General features: G+C 38.6%; 3 protein-coding genes across 4 annotated transcripts; 1 reads left to right on the forward strand and 2 right to left on the reverse strand.

Annotated features, from left to right (window-relative positions):
* Positions 1-1,781: 1,781 nt before the first annotated feature.
* nfrkb (nuclear factor related to kappaB binding protein) lies at positions 1,782-10,410 on the forward strand. Of its 2 annotated transcripts, none has more exons than XM_062433390.1 (25): positions 1,782-1,907; positions 2,005-2,206; positions 2,306-2,433; positions 2,523-2,694; positions 2,977-3,081; positions 3,171-3,244; positions 3,325-3,406; positions 3,479-3,704; positions 3,812-3,923; positions 4,023-4,149; positions 4,250-4,327; positions 4,424-4,500; positions 4,635-4,681; positions 5,004-5,064; positions 5,229-5,403; positions 5,522-5,628; positions 5,731-5,854; positions 6,397-6,476; positions 6,672-6,868; positions 7,063-7,333; positions 7,451-7,630; positions 8,088-8,819; positions 9,275-9,381; positions 9,753-9,888; positions 10,213-10,410. In XM_062433390.1, exons 1-25 carry the CDS (start codon positions 1,782-1,784, stop codon positions 10,351-10,353), a joined length of 3,867 nt encoding a protein of 1,288 aa, XP_062289374.1. In that variant the 3' UTR covers positions 10,354-10,410. The 2 variants fall into 2 exon arrangements, with proteins under 2 accessions (XP_062289374.1, XP_062289375.1); XM_062433391.1 differs by having other exon boundaries at positions 3,509-3,704.
* Positions 10,411-10,603: 193 nt separating this feature from the next.
* On the reverse strand, positions 10,604-15,435 carry tmem45b (transmembrane protein 45B). Its single transcript, XM_062433392.1, has 6 exons — positions 15,324-15,435; positions 13,210-13,407; positions 12,897-13,109; positions 12,592-12,776; positions 12,216-12,358; positions 10,604-11,384 (listed from the first exon to the last, which is right to left on the reverse strand). Exons 2-6 carry the CDS (start codon positions 13,397-13,399, stop codon positions 11,273-11,275), a joined length of 843 nt encoding a protein of 280 aa, XP_062289376.1. The 5' UTR covers positions 13,400-13,407; positions 15,324-15,435; the 3' UTR covers positions 10,604-11,272.
* Positions 15,436-16,053: 618 nt separating this feature from the next.
* Positions 16,054-16,643, reverse strand: gng8 (guanine nucleotide binding protein (G protein), gamma 8). The gene is made up of 2 exons (XM_062433403.1): positions 16,551-16,643; positions 16,054-16,182 (listed from the first exon to the last, which is right to left on the reverse strand). Exons 1-2 carry the CDS (start codon positions 16,632-16,634, stop codon positions 16,054-16,056), a joined length of 213 nt encoding a protein of 70 aa, XP_062289387.1. The 5' UTR covers positions 16,635-16,643.
* Positions 16,644-18,681: the final 2,038 nt, after the last annotated feature.

Raw genomic sequence — 18,681 nt, forward strand, 5'->3', positions numbered from 1 at the left:
TCAGTTCTGGAACTCCTAGGGCCTGTGTGCCCACCACATAGGCAGGGCAATGTTGGTAAAGATTTCTGGAGGGCAATGGGAGTCCTGTGCCTCTCTCTGGCTGTGAGGGATTGACTGTTCACTCTTGTTCACTACAGCATCAAAAAGAGGAGGAGCAAGCTGACAAAGTTAGACCAGCAATTCAAATGGGCCTAAATGATGGTATCTGGACCCGTTTTAAACTATGTTGCATATTATAAATAACTGCACTAAAAATGTTAAATCAGAAAAAGTGTGTTAAAAAGAAGCAGATTTTAAAGACAGAGTGACACCCCCCCCCCCCCCCCCCCCCAGAGTGATTTGAAGAAAACTCAGTGTACTGTATGTGTTCAGGAGATATCAAGGGATGACTCCAGTGGGTTTAATCAGGATTGTTAAAGGCCTCTTGATTATGTGCAAATATGTTATAGACCACGCCCACTTGTACCGATCAATATTGCGCTTCAGATTCTGGTTAAAATTTCCCTCCGGAGCTAACACACGTTTTGATCAATTCTGTCCACTGCTTTTTCAGATGCAGATGTCCGTCTTCTTTGTTACGTAATTTGGCCGCAGTTGACGGGGACTTACTTCAACATTGATCTTCTTTGTGTGTTTTGTCCCCGTGACGTAGCAGATGGATTTAAAACAAAATTTCACATATATATTTAGTCAATTGACAATTTTAAAGACTTTTAAAGACTTTATACAGTATGTCAAAAGTTAGCAATTAAAATGGGCAAACATAAAGTTAATTCACTAAGTCTTGGAAAGTTTCTAATTCTTTTAAATGTCATGTAATGTTTTAAATCAATTTATTAAAGAAAACAAATAACAATTTGTTAAACAACCTGACTTCCTGTCAGAGGTCAAGATGCCTGCCTTTATGTCTGCCATTTTGATCCTTTTCCACTTTACGGGTTAGCTCACCTGTCTGCTGCTTTACTAGCCTCTACGTTCTCTGTTAAGAATATATAAATGTGAAAAACGACGGCTAATTCACAAAAATGTTGAGAAGTAGTCGTAAAACAAGCAGAATAAATAAAATTAATTGTAACTAATGACTCTACCTCTTACAGCTGCATTATTTTGTGTTATAATGTTAATAACTTATGTGTTAACTAAGAATTGCTCTAGCTTACTCTATCTTATCAGATAACTTAAGTGGGTTGGAAAAACGATAGACAGCGTTGTTAGCATACAGTCTATGGTTGTTAGAAGCTAACAATGAGGACGCTGTAGGAGTAAATTGACTCCAGAAGAGGGCAGTAATGCATCAATATGAGCGCAGTAACATCCAGTGTCAGTAGAAGAAGAAGACGGTACGTCGGTAAAAGTCTTCCCTCGTTCATTTCCAAAACACAAAACAGTGTAAGGTAAGTGTTATTAGCATACTTTAACCAGAAACTTTAACGTGAGCATACGCACATATGCCATACATTATTAGTATGTTTGCGTTGAAGACCGAAACAGTAATGCAAACTACAACTGGCCCTCTTGCTAACTTAGCTGGTAGCATAGCTCGCTAACAGCAGTGCGTTAGTGGCTAGTGTTTTGACATTGGTGAATGCTTTCTAATGATACTCTGTCGTTGTTAGTACTTCACTATCAAGCTCTTCCTTTAACATACACCAAACAGCGTGTGCAAGTCGAAGGACGAGAAATAAAGGCATCAGTCTGCAGATTTAAACGAGGTTATACGCGCCTTTGTAATCGTTTGTGCTTTCGGTGTGAACACATTAAGGTTGGGACAGAGGACAAGGATGGATGCGCTCACCCATATGCTTACAGACCCTCTTGATCCGAAAGAAGAAAACGATGGACAAATCACTGAGGAGTGCATGCTGGGGAACTGTAGAGTGAGCCTCCCAGAGGACCTACTTGAAGATGTGAGTTGCTCTCTCTTGCTTTGTTGGATTGTTTACCATAATAATACAAAGTGCAGGTGATGCATCAATATTCACTGTTTACCTTTTATGTCAACAGCCTGAAATTTTCTTCTCTGTGATGAGTGAAAGCACATGGACTGAAGTACTGTCAGATTCCCAGAGGCAGCACCTTCGTCAGTTCTTGCCACAGTTTCCCGACAACAAGGTTGCAGAGCAGGACAGTACCATCAGCGACCTATTTAACAACAGAAATTTTAATTTTGGAAATCCCCTTCATCTTGCACAGAAGCTATTCAGAGGTAATCGCAGCATTCATTTACGGATCAACACAAAACTATATTATGCTGACTGCATTTTTGAAGCATTTTCTCATCATGACCCTTATTATTTCTAACCAGATGGTTACTTCAATCCTGAGGTGGTCAAATACAGACAACTGTGTGCCAAGTCCCAGAGGAAGCGACAGTTGTACTCCTTTCAGCAGTATTACCACAGGCTGTTGAAACAGATCCTTGTCTCAAGAAAGGTATTTTTGTAAAAGTTTGAAGTACATAGCCCCCCCCCCCCTCCCCTCCCCCTCTCTGCAGCTGTTCTTAATGTGTCTCCTTGTTGTAGGAGTTGCTGGAGTATGCAGTTCACAATGGTCTGGACTTTCCACCAAAAAAAAAGCTACCGAACAAGACTCATGCTGAAATGCGGGAGCCAAGGGTCAGAAGAAGACTGAGTCGCATTTTAAAGGAGGTCAAAACAGAGTGTGGTGACAGCAATGCTTCATCCGATGATGATGGTCAGTCTGTTCTTCATTAGTATCACAGCTTATAATATTAGTTTTTTTTTCATTTTTAAAGTACTTTTCTATTGGAAAAGTTCACAAGCTTATTTAGGTTGTAGCAAAACAACCATTAGTAGATGTGGAGACAAAACAAATTGTACACATTTTTTTAAAAGAGGGAAATGTAAAATGAAGATGGGTTTAAAAATTATTAGAATGAAATTCAAGTGAAGAAAAGCAAATGTATAAAGCTGACATTAATAGTGCTTTTGCATGTCTTATTGTGTAACCTTGTAGACATATCATTATGGACACCAGCACCACAATCACCTTCTTCTCCGACACCCACTGTCTCGCTGAGAGTTTTGCCCAGCCTTTCCACCCAAGACATGAAGACCACTGGTTAGTGATTCTTGCAATACCCAGCTGACATTGTCTTTATGTTTTAGCACAGTGGATACAATGTCTTAAAATATTTGAATTTCTTACAGAGAAAATGGAACTAGGAGAGCGAGATTTAAAAAACATGCTGCAAAACCATCGAGAAAAGAGAAAGCGACAGCCAGTAAGTGATTGCTGGAGGGGAAAAACAGATATGTTTTAATCTTTGTTGTACAATATATCACTGATGATTTATTTCCTCAGGACCATCCAGACTTGATGACTTCTGATATCCACCTCGGAGACATTCTCTCAAGAGCAAATATTGGTCGGAAGGGGACTATGCGTGAGTAAACCAATTAAATGAAATTAACCCTACACCAATGTCTTGCTTGCCTGAAATTTTATGACAAAAAAGTTGCCATGTTTCTGTCTTTTTATCTTGCAGCACTCTTTGATCTGTCTCTGCCCAAAAAAAAGATAAGAGATGAGAGAAGGAAGAAGAAAATGAGGACAATAAAAGTGGAATCTGAGGATCCCTGTGAAACTCTCACACCTTTAGACACCCCCTCAGCTCCACCAGCAAACATCATCAACTCCCTGCCAGATAAACCATCTACTCCACTGCCCAACATCAAGGAAGAGTGAGTTTAGTGTCATACTGTTGTCACTGTGTCCAGATAGTATTATCCAGATATGAAATGGGTCTTCTGTAATCTAAGACTAATGTAAATAACCTTCGATATTACAGAATGGTGGAGGAGTCTCAGAGCAGCCCGGTTATGGTTGAGGAAATAGCTGTCAGTTTCTTCAGCTTGTTGGAGACTATCGTGAGGGCAGAACTCCTCGCCAGTACTTTAATGGTATTTACTCATCACAGATTCTCACATGCATTTTATACTGTAAGTTGAAGCACAGGCCCGACCAATCATTTTAACAATTAAACTTTGATCTGTTCCCAGATAGAGGAGAAAGTTCAAATGTGGCAATCCTCTCCAGCCAGTTCCCTCAATGTGTGGTTTTCCTCTGCCTCATGTTGGTCCGACTTGGTTCTTCAAGCTCTGCAGTTTCTTGCAGGAGAGACTAAAGGTAAGTAGTCACAGTCATGTACACTACAATGGTCCGGCTTCTTTTTTTTTCCACTGCAAGATATTCATTTTTTTTTTTTTTCCAACCCGGTGACAATCAGATGGCATGATGGCACTGCCGAGTGGCTTTTCCCCATTTGTGGAATTTTCAGAAGAATCTCAGCAGTGGAGATGGATTGGTGAGAGGGATAGACTACTACACTTCCTGATAAGTGGATTGCTTGGTGTTCATGCTGATTCTATTCTGTGAGGTTAATGTCCGTTGCTTATTTTAGGTCCCACTCAGGATACAGAGAAAGATCTCAGTGCTCTCTTTCAGCTGTGGCTGGACTCAAAAGATTTAGTTGTCAAGGTATCACAAATCTAAAATATTATTCATATCACCAACAAAGCTTTAGTATTAACACTACAGATTCCAAATGACTGTGCTACTATGGTTACATTATACTGTATTTATTTATTTATTTATATATATGTCATCCCCAGACTGAAAATGAAGAACTCATGGAGATGACTTCTCCCACACCGAGAGTGTAAGATTCAGTTATTAATCAATCATTTCAAATATTACATAATGCTGAGAAAATATGTAAGAAGTCAGTTGATTGACAGAAAATTTGTTTTTGTTTTTGAATTGTTTTTTATGGGGAGTTGCTGGTCAGACTAAGCATGCCTTTTTCATATATCAATTGTAATTTTGTGTTTTTTAAATACCAAATAGTTAATTGCTCAATTGAGTAAAACATTTAGCTTTATTCTACATGAAAATAAAATGTTTATATCCTTGCATTAACATGTTTAAGTTGCAGTATTAAGACTGTTGAAGTAAACAGTGTAATATCTCTAACCAAACAGTTCGACTGATTACGTGGTGCGGCCCAGCACTGGAAATGAGAGACAGGTGTTTCAAATCCAGGTTTGTTTAGGCTCTGTGATTTCTCATTTTGATCATCTGTGTTCAGTTCCTTTGACAATTTCTGTCCTGAATAGCAGTCATTTTTTTTATCCTTAAGAATTACAAATTGAACTCTCTCAGCCAACATACTTTTTTTTGTGCGTGTGTGTATGTGTGTTTATTAGGAGCAGCAAAGATACAACCAACCACATAAAGCCTTCACATTCAGGATGCACGGTTTTGAATCTGTGGTGGGGCCTGTTAAAGGGGTGTTTGATAAGGAGATGTCTCTCAACAAGGCCAGGGAGCACACACTGCTCCGTTCAGACCGGCCACCATACGTCACCATTCTCTCTCTGGGTTAGACGTTCTGTTTTACTCAAGACTTCATTGTCAGGGTGTGGGGAACTGACATGTTTTAGGGGTGCTTTAAGTATGTGTCATATTCATTTTGCCTTCTACTCTCTTTCTTCCTTAGTGCGGGATGCAGCAGCCAGGTTACCCAACGGAGAGGGAACCAGGGCAGAGATCTGTGAACTGCTGAAAGACTCACAGTTTCTCGCTCCGGATGTCACTAGTGCACAGGTGTGATACATTTAGCTTTCTAGATTGTTTAGTTTGGTCTGCTGTAAGCTGTTGTCTTACGGTGACATTCCCTGTGTTTAAGAGGCTTTCTTTGCCTTTTAGGTGAACACGGTTGTCAGTGGAGCCCTGGATAGACTTCACTATGAGAAAGACCCCTGTGTGAAGTATGACATTGGCCGCAAACTATGGATTTACCTGCACCGCAATAGGACTCAAGAAGAGTTTGGTAAGGAAGAATGTGATGATAGCAGGGTTTTCTTTTTCTGATTACAAAATGTTACATTAAAAACAAATACTGAGACATTTACTGCCCAGCCTTAACGTTTGATCAAAAGGGAAAATCTAATCTCTAATCCTGTAAATGCAGCCGTGTAGTTTCATTATCCACCACTGTCTGAAGACCAGACTTGTTTATTTAACCCCTTGTAGCTCTGCTTGACACATACAGTAGCAGTCAAAAGTTTTGACACACTTTCTTATTTATGTGAATTAGAAAGTTTCCTCCAAATCTTATACTAGAACTGTATGTATTTTAATACTTTTGTAGTTTTTATAACCACAGTGTGTAGAATTTGAAAATTTCCAGCTTTGGTTTCATCATCCTGCTGCCGCTTCATCTCCCCCCCCTTTTTTTTTTTTTTTTTTTTTTAAGTGTACGTACATGTAGAACATGAACAAAGTGTCTCACAACATATTATTTTGCTCTTGAAGACCACTAAGGGTACTATGGAAATCTCTTCATTTTCATGTTTTATCTGTCCCATCCAGAGAGGATTCACCAGGCTCAAGCTGCTGCCGCAAAAGCACGAAAAGCTCTACAGCAGAAACCTAAACCTGCATCAAAGCCTGTGAGTGCTCTGTCTCTATTTTACTGCAGAAAAATATAACACCTAGCTCCATTTGTTTTTCACTGTATGGAATACACTACTGAAGTTGTGCTACTATTATTGTAAGTATTGCTTTCCTGCATGGAGTTTTAGGTTATTTATCAGTGTCACAGAACCAAATTTTGTTGTGATCTTTAAGTCTGGTTTATTTTTTAGAAGTCCGGAAGTAAAGACGGAGTCAGTAAAACACCTGGATGTCTGGAGGCAGGACAGGATATAGGCTCCAATCCAATGTCACCAACCCCTTCAACACCCACCCCAAACACACCTGGAACCCCTAAGTCACCCTTACCCTTCACAACCACCACACCAACGAAGACTGTAGTCCAAGATGCAATAAAAACCAGCCCAGGGTCAGTGTGACGCAAAATCTTTTGTTCTTATCCGTGTTTTAAAAATACATACAATTCCAGTCAAAAGTTGGACACACTTTCCCTTTCACTTGAATTAGAAAGTGTGTCCAAACTTTTAACTGGTACTGCATGAATGTTATATTTGTTCAGTTTGTAATTGTCTCTGCTTTTGTCCACTGCTTCTTCTCTCCCAGTGTTCTCCTTGTGTCCCCTCCCTCTTTACCCCAGCTGGGAACCATCTTACCCACCACTCAGACTGGTCCACCAGTATCACAGCCAGTCACGTCCCAACATGCAGCTCGTATTGTGAGCCACTTGGCGGCAGGCTCCCTCCCTCAAGTACGGGTTGTTTCTGCTCAGTCAGGTCTGGGTGCTGCAGCAGGAAGTCAGCAGGCCACGCTTGTACACCAGACGCCTCACCAGATCAGGATGCCAGTCTCAGTGGCAGCCAAGGGCATTTCACAGGTAACCAGAAAAACTGACACCTAAAAAAGAAAGCAATGAGCCGTGTTAATAGTTTACATTGCACATTACATATGTATAACTGCTTCTTTCTGTGTTTGCGTGTGTGTGTATAAATAGACCGTGGTTTCAGTGCCTCTGAGGAGTCAGTCTTCTAGTAGTCCAGTTCAGGTGCCACCCACCCTGTCTGTCTCTACTGTAACTGTGACCAAACCTCAAACAGGATCACCTGGTAGCCCAGCTAATAACCCTACCTCACCTGCTGTGCTGCAAGGAGTCGCCAGCTCTAACATCAAACAGGTGAACTAATTTATTTTAACTGAGATATTTGAGCAGCTAGTTGATCTAGAATGTCTCCACTTGGCTGATTAGTTTGGTTAGTTAGAAAGTCAGTGTAGGAGCTTTGTCCTCAAACAAATACCCAAGTGTAAAACTTAATACTCATTAAATTCAACCTACGGTCGTAGGAAAATTATGCCTCTCTCCGATTTCAACAGAAAAAGGTCTTCAGGTTATGAAGCTGACCATAATAGAGGACATTTCATTTCTTTAAATAAGTAAAAATGATCATCAGGAATTTTCACAAAAATAGCAAAAATGTTTAAAACAGTTAGCTAGATGAAAATGTAATCAAAATATTAAAAAATCTAACAATAATTGCATCAACTTTGATAAGGAAGTGCAGGAAATCTGAATTTGCCATATTAATGATTATACGATTTATATATGGGTGTATTACTTTCTTTTTTTTGTAAAGGTGTCCATCACAGGCCAATTAGGAATGAAGACTTCAGGAGGAGCAGGAATTCCAATAACTGCAACAAACCTACGAATCCAGGGTAAAGATGTCCTACGTCTTCCACCATCCTCCATCACCACAGATGCTAAAGGTCAGACGGTGCTTCGGATCACCCCGGACATGATGGCAACTCTTGCCAAATCCCCAGTTGCAACAGTCAAACTCACCCCTGACTTCCTGGGCACTGGTGCCACAGGCAGCAAGAGCATATCAGCCACTCTCCATGTGACACCACCCCACCATTCGCCTTCCTCTGTCTCCAGTGCTACATCCTGTACAGGGGATGCACAGACCACTAAAACAGGCCCCGTTACCTCCACCTTGTTGAAGGCTGCAGGAGACACAGCCATACGTCTGATGCCAACATTAGCTGTCACTATGGCTGACCAAAAATCAAGGACCTTCACCACCGTCTCCTCCCCTGACAAGAGTGGCGCCACAATTCGTATAATGCCTGGCCTCGGTGTCATTCCACAGAAACAGGGTCAGACCATCACAATGACGACCACTTCTGGCAGTAAACCGCTCACAGTGTCCACATGTGCTAATGTAGTGACCATGGCTGCCAGTGTAGTGGCTGGTGCGAAGGGAATCACAGTGGCCCCCGGAGTCTCAGGCTCACCTCTGACACTAGGAACAGCTACAGCTACTGTGCGGCAGGTTCCTGCTACAGTGGTCACCACACAAACAGTAAGAGAGCTCCTCACTTCCTTTGCATATTTTAAATGTAACTTTTGTCCATCATTCCCTTTGGTTTAGTCATGTACTTTACAGCTGAAGTACACTGGAAATCTTCAGCATTTACATTTGACAGACATTGTCATCAACATTCTTTTTATGTATTAAAATGATAATTATGTCATAAGTGATCTATTTGCAGTCTGTTTCAGCTGGCTATAGACACAATCTGAATCTAAGTATCTGAATATAAGATATAATGAGATAATAACTCCCTAAAGTATTTTCACAATTATGGGAATTTAGACCTTGCTATTACTTAACAGCAAGGTCTAGCCTCTATACACGCAGCAGATATATCTGCACTGTTTATTTAAGAAACTCCCCTCAACCATGTCTCAGTACATACCACACCTTTTGATACTCACGTGACTCTGGAATAATCCTCTCCTTCGCCCACATTATAGGGGAAGTTACCTGCACGGATCACAGTGCCCCTCTCTGTCCTCAACCAACCACTTAAGAGTAAAAGTGTAGTGACCACACCTATTGTGAAAGGAAGCCTTAATCAAAAGTAAGTCTCATCACCTGCATTGTTTTCTTTCCCTTTGTCTTTTTATTGAAAATATTTCTCTTAAGACATTTTTCTGACTTTCTGGCTGAAAGAGTAAATGAAACTCAAACTGTTGGAAACGGATTTCCACTATTTATTATAATGTGTTGTCACATTCATTGCACTGAGATGATATTTATTTCTGTGGGGTATTTTTTGTATATTTTGTTTTTACTTTAGCTACAGAAGTGGTTATTTTGGAGTTTCTTAAATACATTTATATTTATAGATATCATCCATTATTCTTTACAGGGTCCACCTCCACAGCTATGACTTTGGCTTGTAGACTGATATGTTTTTGTCCTATTCCTCTGTTTTCCTCTGTTGAGCAGTATCAGCAGTCTGGGAAGGAACATCATCCTGACCACCATGCCTGCTGGTACAAAGCTGATCGCAGGGAACAAACCAGTCAGCTTTGTCACTGCACAACAGTTCCAGCAGCTTCAGCAACAAGGACAAGCCACACAGGTTAGTTTGAATGTCAGTTTTTTCAAGTCACAAATGAGAAAGTATTTCCAAGAAAAGAAAAAATGCTTTTCATAACATCCATTCAATTTACTACTTCCAAATGGATTTTTAATATGTGGGTTACAGTACAGTATAAACCACTGTAAAGCATGTAAAGACAACAGTAATTGTCATTAGTCACCAAAATCTATGAAAAAAACGTGTCACGTGTTTGAGAATGAATAATCTTTCTTATACGATCTCTTATGACTGCACTGATACTGAGCTATATGATCACCTTAAATAAGTCTCTTCACTGCTAACTGTCTGTCTATCTTCATTAAGGTTCGGATCCAGACGGTTCCAGCGCAGCAGCTTCAGCAGCACATGGCAACTGGCTCCCCGAAATCTGTCTCCACAGTTGTAGTCACAACAGCACCTTCACCAAAATGTGCACCTGATCCCCCTCCTGCACCTCAAAAGTGATATTATCCATCAGCCAGCAACAAATCATAGGTCTAGTGCACAGTATTACTGCCTGTATTAATTCATTTGAGTATCTTTGTTCTCAAGCTTTTCCAAAGTCTTTTGACTTATTTCCTGTAAGTTCAAGTTTTTTTGCAACATTGCCATTACAGTGTGTAATACACTTTTATTTATTTTCAATTTGGATAATCCCCATAGATGCCAGACACAGATCTTCTGTATAATGCTATTGGCTTGTTGTTTTTACAATTTATCTGTTGGATGATGATCTGTTGGTTGATATCTGCAAAGTAGCATCAGCGCATGTTGAAAATGATTATTCCTCAACTAAATTTGATTTTCCTGAATTGAATTCTACATGATGTATAATGAAAAGTAAGTTATGATTACTGCTCACTAGGCTGACAACTACAGTCACATTCACTCAGCCTGCATCTTTTTCATAGAAATTCTGCACACTTTATTTTTTCTTTCAGTGGTTGACAGACTTTAAAAACAGGATATTTCACCTAAACATAACCTGAAGTCAATTCATATTAAATTAATTCAGTTTTTTTATACGACTGTTTGATGTTATACAGTAATGGGAAATGTCATACTAGTGTGACATAAGTCAGTTTTATTTAAATATTGTTCCTTGTTGATTTGTCTTAATATATTATTACTATAGTTTTCTTTTCGGGTGTTTATTTCATTTGTTAACAGGTCATACACAAGTCATACATTTCAGGTTACAATTCATAAAACTGGTACATATGTGAAAATACTATAACAGATCATTTGAAACAACTTTGAAATTGAGTTGTGTTGTTTTTTTTTTAATACAAAAGATTATAAAAGTGCATTGTACAAAACAGCTGACACAGAAAAGCAGATTTTAAATCATTGTTAAATTTGCAAAGAAAACACAACAAAGGATTCACTCTTCATCCGACTGTTCGAGCAAAGCTTTCTGGTAGTTTGAACTGGAGGATGTTTTTCGCATTCCAATCTCTATGTCGTGTCCCTTTCCTGAGAGTCGCTTCACTGTGCTGTTTGAACAAGAAAAACATGGATACAAAAGGATTAGACGGCCACAATTAGCTTTCTGTCTCCGTCTACTCACAGTTAACCAGTTGCTGAAATTGTCATTTAATGAGTGCTCCATATCTGGCAAGGGAAGCCAAATATCTAAAATATTCAAAATAGATCGTAATGCTGTCCTAAATTTTGACCTCTGTTAGTTCTCACGTTCTACCAGTATGTGCACATGGATGTATAAGCAAGTATAAGGGTAATCTGTTACACATTTCTGGTGACTGCTGAGCACTCTGAAAGTAGCAATGAACCAAAAAAAGAAGAGAAAAAGACAGCAAGTAGATGTAAATAATGCAAGTTTAAAAGAAAGGACTTATGCTTACTAAATGTTTTAACAGTCAACATGTTCAGCAGGCTTTAAAGACATAATGCATTATGGGCAGGAATGTTGAGTGTAAACAAAAACATGCTGACTATAAAAACTTATAAGGGTACCTGTAAACACAGGTCATCAAGCAAGTGCGTAGTTCAGAAAAATCAGACATAGTTAGCTTTAAGTCGTTATAACCCAGCCACCATTACCTAGAATATGTTGTGATAAATAATAGTTTCCCCTGTATAATAACATAAAAACGCAACATATACCGGGTAAAATAATCATATAGCCCTTTTTGACCTTTTACATTAAATATTAAGTGCCTGCTTTTGAAAATCAATTCAGTTTCAGTTGAATTTAATGCTCATGTACGTATCAGGTGGACAACATGGTGATGTATCATTTTAATTTCATTTCACTTTTTTGTATGATGGATTAACCATGTTCTGTGTTACACATTGATACTTACAACAACACCACAGCAAAGGTTCCTGCGACTGAAAGCAGGGCCACAGCCATATGCCAGCAGAAGCACATAGTGACGAACATGATGTTGTTATGCTTTGTCAAATCCCACTCTGGTCCACTTAATGGGTAAAGTACAAATCCAATCTGAAATGACAAAGTATCATAAAGGAGCGAAGCGTCAAACACTTTGTTTGATGAGGAGGGTTTGAGGTCTGGGTATCAAAGCAGTTTTTAAGTCTCTATGAATACTCATGAATCAAACCAATTTGATACTAGAACTGCTTACAGAAATTAATGACATCCATTGGTTGGATAGAATAAGGAAAATAATGCAAACACAGTTTATAGTTCATGGGCCATTGCATTTTGCTAATTACCTGGTAGAACCATGAGCCCTGCAAGATGAAGAGGCATGCCCTGAGTAGCTCTAAAACAATGTTGTCTCTCATGAACACCTCCAACATGGTGCTGGCTGATCCACCAAACACTGCCACTAGCAGCAGGGTGTGGATGTGAGCGTCAAGCGGGGGCCGATTGTGCACATGGAAATAGAATAGAAACCCTGCAAGATATCAGAGAGACAAAAACAAAACATAGCTCAAATACACATCAGCAATACGTATATGATGTCACGTATGAAGAAAAAATATATCACTGAAACCTCACTTCCTACACAGCTTACCTTCAACAAAAAGAGCCAAGGAAAGAGCAAGGCGGTCAACACCAACTGGCACCATTTTGGAAGCATTACTGGCAACCAGTGCTATTCCGGAGATCCCAAAGAATAGATACATTGTGCCGTGCTGCCAGTTCATCAGCTTGACCCACGACTTATTTTCTGTGTCATAGAGGCGGGCATGTGGCCCATCTACCACAAACTGTTCAACCATAATACCTGTGACAGGACAATATCAGGACAACATCAGACAAATGAGACAAGACGAGAACAAGTTTAGAGTGTTTTGATAATGGAGATGACTGAAAGTAACACTTACCAACAAATGCAGCAAAGATTTTGAGTCCTCCCTCAATATAGTCCATTCTTTTAAAGGAAGGGGGCACAATCTGTCTTCCTTTAGGCTGATTTGTCCTCCAGTAGTGCTGCAGAGTGTGTTTCACTGCCAGCCAAAAGCCATAGAACAGGAAAAAAGTGCCAGGGATGGCATGTCCTCCAAAGTTGGCCATCGTTGGGCCTAAAAACACAAGAAATAAACCATTATAATCAATATTCATACATTTTAGAGAAATAAGATGGGTATTTCTTTAGCTAAATTGAAAAACATATCCTTTAAATGTTAACTGACTCAGCTTTAAGATTAAAGTTCAGGCAGATAGCTTTATTTTATGATATGTCATGTGATTATTACAAGCAAAAAAGGTATCACGCCTACAGTCAGGGAATGTCTGTGCCTCACATAAAGGTTATTGCAAGTTAACATCATCATGTAGGTACTTTATTCTCTCTCTCTTTTCAAACTTTATTTTTTATAGTGTTTCATCATTTAAGCTCAAAGAAATATAAGTAATATACATAAGATGATACAGGACATTCACCTAACCCATCTACCAGCACTGCACAGCAACAACAATTGAAAGAAAGAAAAAAGTCCCCAATTAACTGATCCAAAGTTTGTAATGTGTCCCCAAAAGTAGCCTATGAACACACACACACAAGTAAGTGTAATAGTTCCTATTTGTATGAGAAAAGACCTCTTTTCAAAGTATTTAAAAATGTTGGTGAGAAAAAACTGTTACTGTTAAAAAAAAAAAAACTTCCGTTGACACTGAAATATATGTGTTTGCTGACGTTTTGTTACTGGTCTTACTTTACATGCAGTAAAGTATAGTATAGGTAAACTTGTGTGAAGTAATGATAAAGTAATGATGAACACTTCATGCGCCTTTTACACTCAGTTGTCAGTTTATTGGGTAGGTGTATGGCACCTCTGTTGAGCTTAAACATGTCTGATCATCCTCCAATTTGTCAACTGGTATCTGCTAGATTGATTTTGGTTTTAGTGCATTTTCTCTACCACACTTCACTGCTTTCAACAGCACAAACACAATTTAAAAAAATTAACAGCAGCAATTCACATTCCACCCCCTATGTTGAAAATATGCTAATACCACTGGGTCTATTCTCACTAAAATTCCTTAACTGATTATCTTTTGAGTGTGAACTAAACACATAAAGTCATAGTGACTTGATCATTTTTTAATGGCAACAGCAATTCACGATACATTAGATGCATTAGTTAAGTTATAGTATAATTTGTACCCTATGAGGTGTCACTGTATTTTCAAATATTTTCAATTCATGAATATAGTGTAATCATGCCAGATATTTATCTGAAGGGTGAACAAAACAGCAGGAAATATTCTCAAATGAAAGTCTCACATGTACAAAGAGATAGTTCATTTTGAGCCAAAACATTAGAGCTGTCTTATACTTGTAAGTGTCATGTCATATTAATCACACTAAATGAGAGTCAATGTCTGCAAATGTCCACAACACAATGGCACTATATCCTCTCTCTATCTAATCAGGCCAGGATGTACAGTAGAAGGCGGCCTTTGATCTGCTCATTTCTCTTGCAAAATAAAATTCAAATCATAAGGGCTGTTTGTAAATGAACATGTTTGCCACATAAGTCTGGTTCCCCTCACTTAAGTGTTGGTGATTACAAAATGCAGTGCTGCACAATAAAATAATATATATCAATATATCATGTTAAATATTTTATACTATACTATTTATGTAATTTAGCTTTGGGCTTTTTTCTTGCTCATGACTTTTAAAGTTTCTGTCACTTATTGTCTTCCCTGTCAGTTGTTATATGAGGCACAGGTGTGTTCAAGGTCCGCATGTCAGACAAGTTTTTCTTGCTCATCCCTGCTTGTCTTGAAGTGCCATACAATATACATTAAGAGCTCTGACGACAAGCCTCACAAGTTTCATTGTTGAGATTTCACATGTTGAAGAGAGGTCCAAATGTCATTTCAGCAAAGTTCCTGCTTAAGCTGATGCAGTTCCTTCACAAATGCTAAAATTGGAAAATTAGCTTTTCCTATTACAGTTATGTTAGGTGGCCAATAGAAAGGTACATACCTTATTTTCTGCTGCTAATTCCCAAAAAAATCGAGAGATCTGTGTACCTTGGCAGCTATCACAGTGTGAGAGCTCCCTGGTCTGTGTAAACTGTGCACACCTGTTGTCTCTCCAACCTCTAACCTGTATTGACATCATCACAAAAGCCCCGCCCAACATTTGCATTGGTTTCTGTGACCAAGGGACATCCTCCTGAAAAACAGCTTTGACATCCAGGCATATAAACAAAACTTGATAATCAAGTTGTTTGTACAGTATTAATTGAAACAAAAAGAATTACTTCAACATGTGTCTTTGTCATCTTAAATGTTGAGCTTATGTTTCATGCTGTGTAAACATGATGGTGAGCAAATATATATGTGTTTACCTGGTTTGACTGCACACAAATTGAATATGACAAAATTATTACATCAGTGCCATAATATAAGCACACGTGACAACTTGAGTTAATAAATAAGCTCAGATACAGACTGTGTGCACAAGGAGAGGCAGCAGCATTGGCCTGGTTCAATGAACTTTGCACCCATTTTAAAAAAACTCTTTATTGCCATCATTATCATGTTCAAAGGAGAACAGTTCTTCAGGTAACGTTAGTCACCTGTTAGCTACATAAATTACAGACAAAGTTGAAAGTTGTAAAAAAAAAAAAAAAAAAAAAAAGGTTTTCTGATTGAGTAGGCTATGTCATTAAAGTTGGCATTGAATTGATGCGTTGATGTACATGTGGGGGTTACAGTATTACACAGAATAATTTCTTCTCTCTAAACGGGTTCTCTGAAGATGGTAGTGGGGCCACCAGGGGGTCCTCTTTAGCATGAGCTTCACAGTAAGACATCAATTCAGCTGCTGCTTTGGATATCTGTGCAAAAAGAGTGGTGTTAGTGTGTCAAACAGGGGAGGGGAAGAAGACCTTTAAATAATATATGTATAATCTTACTTTCATGTATTTTCTCTTAAAACGGTCAGTCAACAACGTAAATATTATCACTTGTGTAAATTAAGTTTATTTTGAGTGGTCGATAGTTCAAAATTGTGATTGTATTGGCTGGAATTTTTACTCGTGTTTGCTGGTAAATGTCAAAAATAAACTGCATGAGAAAGGCTTTTTAAATTTCATTTTCACTTTAATGCTCTATATGAAAACATAAGACATGTTCATATTCTTAACAATCTAAAGCGATGTGTTTTCCAAAGTTGACTTTGTTGTTCCACATTGTGCTGACTCACCATCATCCTCTCTATGTTGACCTCCAGTTTCAGTTGTTCTACTGTCTTTCGAGCATCTGCAATCTTGGCCATGTTGTTTGACATGCTGTTCCTTCTCACTCAAGGCAGCCAGCCTGCATCAAACCATCAAATGTTTAGTTATTAGACAAGAAATAACAATATGCATCGCGGATAAAGAAATCAAGTAGAAGGAGCGGGAAAAAAAAAATATTACACCTCTAAAGTACACACTACGAACATACACAGTGGGTTACAAATTATTGAAGGTATTTCTGCCATGGTTAGAGTCTGTTTCAATTTGCTTGTTAATTTTGCTCCCTGGGTCTCAGCTGCAAGTGGCACAGGGAGGGTCTCAAAGGAGAAGGGCAGGGGAGGTAGAGCAGCTTCCCCAGGGGGAGGCATCCGTTAGCTGAGAATGTAAATATACCTAACATTAACATGTTGTGGAATATATCTGTGATAAACTGCAGAAGCAGAGAGTTGCTATCAGTGCTATTACCACACTGTTCCTTCTACACAGCTACTATTATGTTGGTCAACTGATGCAAAAGATTAATATTTTGCATCTTAATCTAACCCTGTTGAGGTCAGTACATCATCACTCACTAAACAGAATTTTCTTATCTTTTTGCTGTGTCTGTGAATGTGAAGTTCATTAAAAAACATGATAAGTACTAATAATGTCTACACATTTTTCAGTATAATTCACACTTGTGAAATATGCTGCCAGCACACACACATAGATATGCAGATATATGAGATCTGATCAAGTTTTTTCTTGCAAAATTAGATTAAAAAAGTAACTGAAAAAAGATTTATCCTAATTTATAATAATTCACAACGTCACTCACCACAAGACGGACAGCAATCGTTGGGCTCCTGAATTGAATGTCCCCTTGTCTTCAACAAAGTCCTCCGCACCAGTTTACAGCATCAAATGAAGGGAGATTAATGGCGAAGATGAGGAGGAAGGCTTCAATAGGTTCCCTCCTTCAAATAATTAGCTGTGGTTCTGCCCCCAGGATGGGCTCAGTGCAACAGTTAAAGGCAACATGTGGTGCGACCTTCATCTCTTGAGTCTCTACTCGCCTACCTGAGATAATACAGGGTCTAATGTGCTGAGGTGGAAATATGAAACACTTTTTTGAAAGACTAAATCAGAATTAGGTGTAAATAGTTAATAGAGTATATACTATACTAACATGAAAAAACACGTTTTCTCCTAACGCCAGAAAACAACATTGAAATCATTAGACTGTAATAAGGAAGCTCTCAGGAGGGTAGGCAAGGTTGTTTTTCATGACTTTAATTAATTTTCCTATTTGGAATTCAATAATAGGTAAATCATTTGATATACATTTATTATATTATATATTCATTTGGCTTGTGTAATGGTATTCTCAAGAACACTAAATGCTTTTAAATGAATAAGCTTTTACAGTGTGTCACATTATTCTGCCATTTATTATTTATTTATTTATCTGGCAGTGCTTCTTTTTCCAACATGTTATACTTTTTGTATAATATGTTTAATGAAATGTAACTTTTGGATGTTTCAGTATGTGCATTGTACAGATTCACACTATAACAATGGTGAGCAATGTATATAGTTTCAGCTTATATAGTTTAACCAGAAGTATAGGGGCCCTCTAGGGCAAATGAGTTGAGTTTTTGTCAGGGTGTGAGAGAACTGTGTCTGATGCAGTTGTTATCTTCTCTACGAGGCTTTCCTGTAAAGCTGACAGTTATTCCACACAGCAGCAGGGTGCAAAGTGGCAGTGTTGTGGCGTTAAATGTCAAGTGCATCATTAACATTTGTTTCCCTGTAGTAATTGGTCTCTCTCTGTGGAAAACGTGGGACCATATGAGAAGAAATAGCTGCTGTTTCACCTATCCAGCCTGTGTCACACTGAGGGCCAAAAATATAATTTGCCCAGTGCTTTGTTGCATAATCCAAGATGAGAATGTTCAGATTATGTGGTCCTGCTAGTAAGAACTTAATTCTGTTGCCTTTGCTTCACAACTAACATAACCATCCATCCAGTCAGCCAACCAAATATTTGCTCTTATTGTTCATTTATAACAGAAGATATAATCAGAGGGAAAACTGTCCTCATATCCCAACAATGGT

The sequence above is a fragment of the Scomber scombrus genome, chromosome 14 (genome assembly GCF_963691925.1).
Source record: "Scomber scombrus chromosome 14, fScoSco1.1, whole genome shotgun sequence".
NCBI classification, from domain to species: Eukaryota; Metazoa; Chordata; class Actinopteri; order Scombriformes; family Scombridae; genus Scomber; species Scomber scombrus.

Coding starts and splice junctions, on each gene's coding strand:
- nfrkb (XM_062433390.1), top strand. CDS start 1,782: ATGGATGCGCTCACCCATATGCTTACAGACCCTCTTGATCCGAAAGAA. Junction 8,820..9,274: donor CAGTGGTCACCACACAAACA/GTAAGAGAGCTC, acceptor CCCACATTATAG/GGGAAGTTACCTGCACGGAT. Junction 9,382..9,752: donor AAAGGAAGCCTTAATCAAAA/GTAAGTCTCATC, acceptor TCTGTTGAGCAG/TATCAGCAGTCTGGGAAGGA.
- gng8 (XM_062433403.1), bottom strand. CDS start 16,634: ATGTCAAACAACATGGCCAAGATTGCAGATGCTCGAAAGACAGTAGAA. Junction 16,183..16,550: donor TCAACATAGAGAGGATGATG/GTGAGTCAGCAC, acceptor CTTTTTGCACAG/ATATCCAAAGCAGCAGCTGA.
- tmem45b (XM_062433392.1), bottom strand. CDS start 13,399: ATGGCCAACTTTGGAGGACATGCCATCCCTGGCACTTTTTTCCTGTTC. Junction 12,359..12,591: donor AGGGCTCATGGTTCTACCAG/GTAATTAGCAAA, acceptor TTGTCATTTCAG/ATTGGATTTGTACTTTACCC. Junction 11,385..12,215: donor ACCTTTGCTGTGGTGTTGTT/GTAAGTATCAAT, acceptor TTGTTCAAACAG/CACAGTGAAGCGACTCTCAG.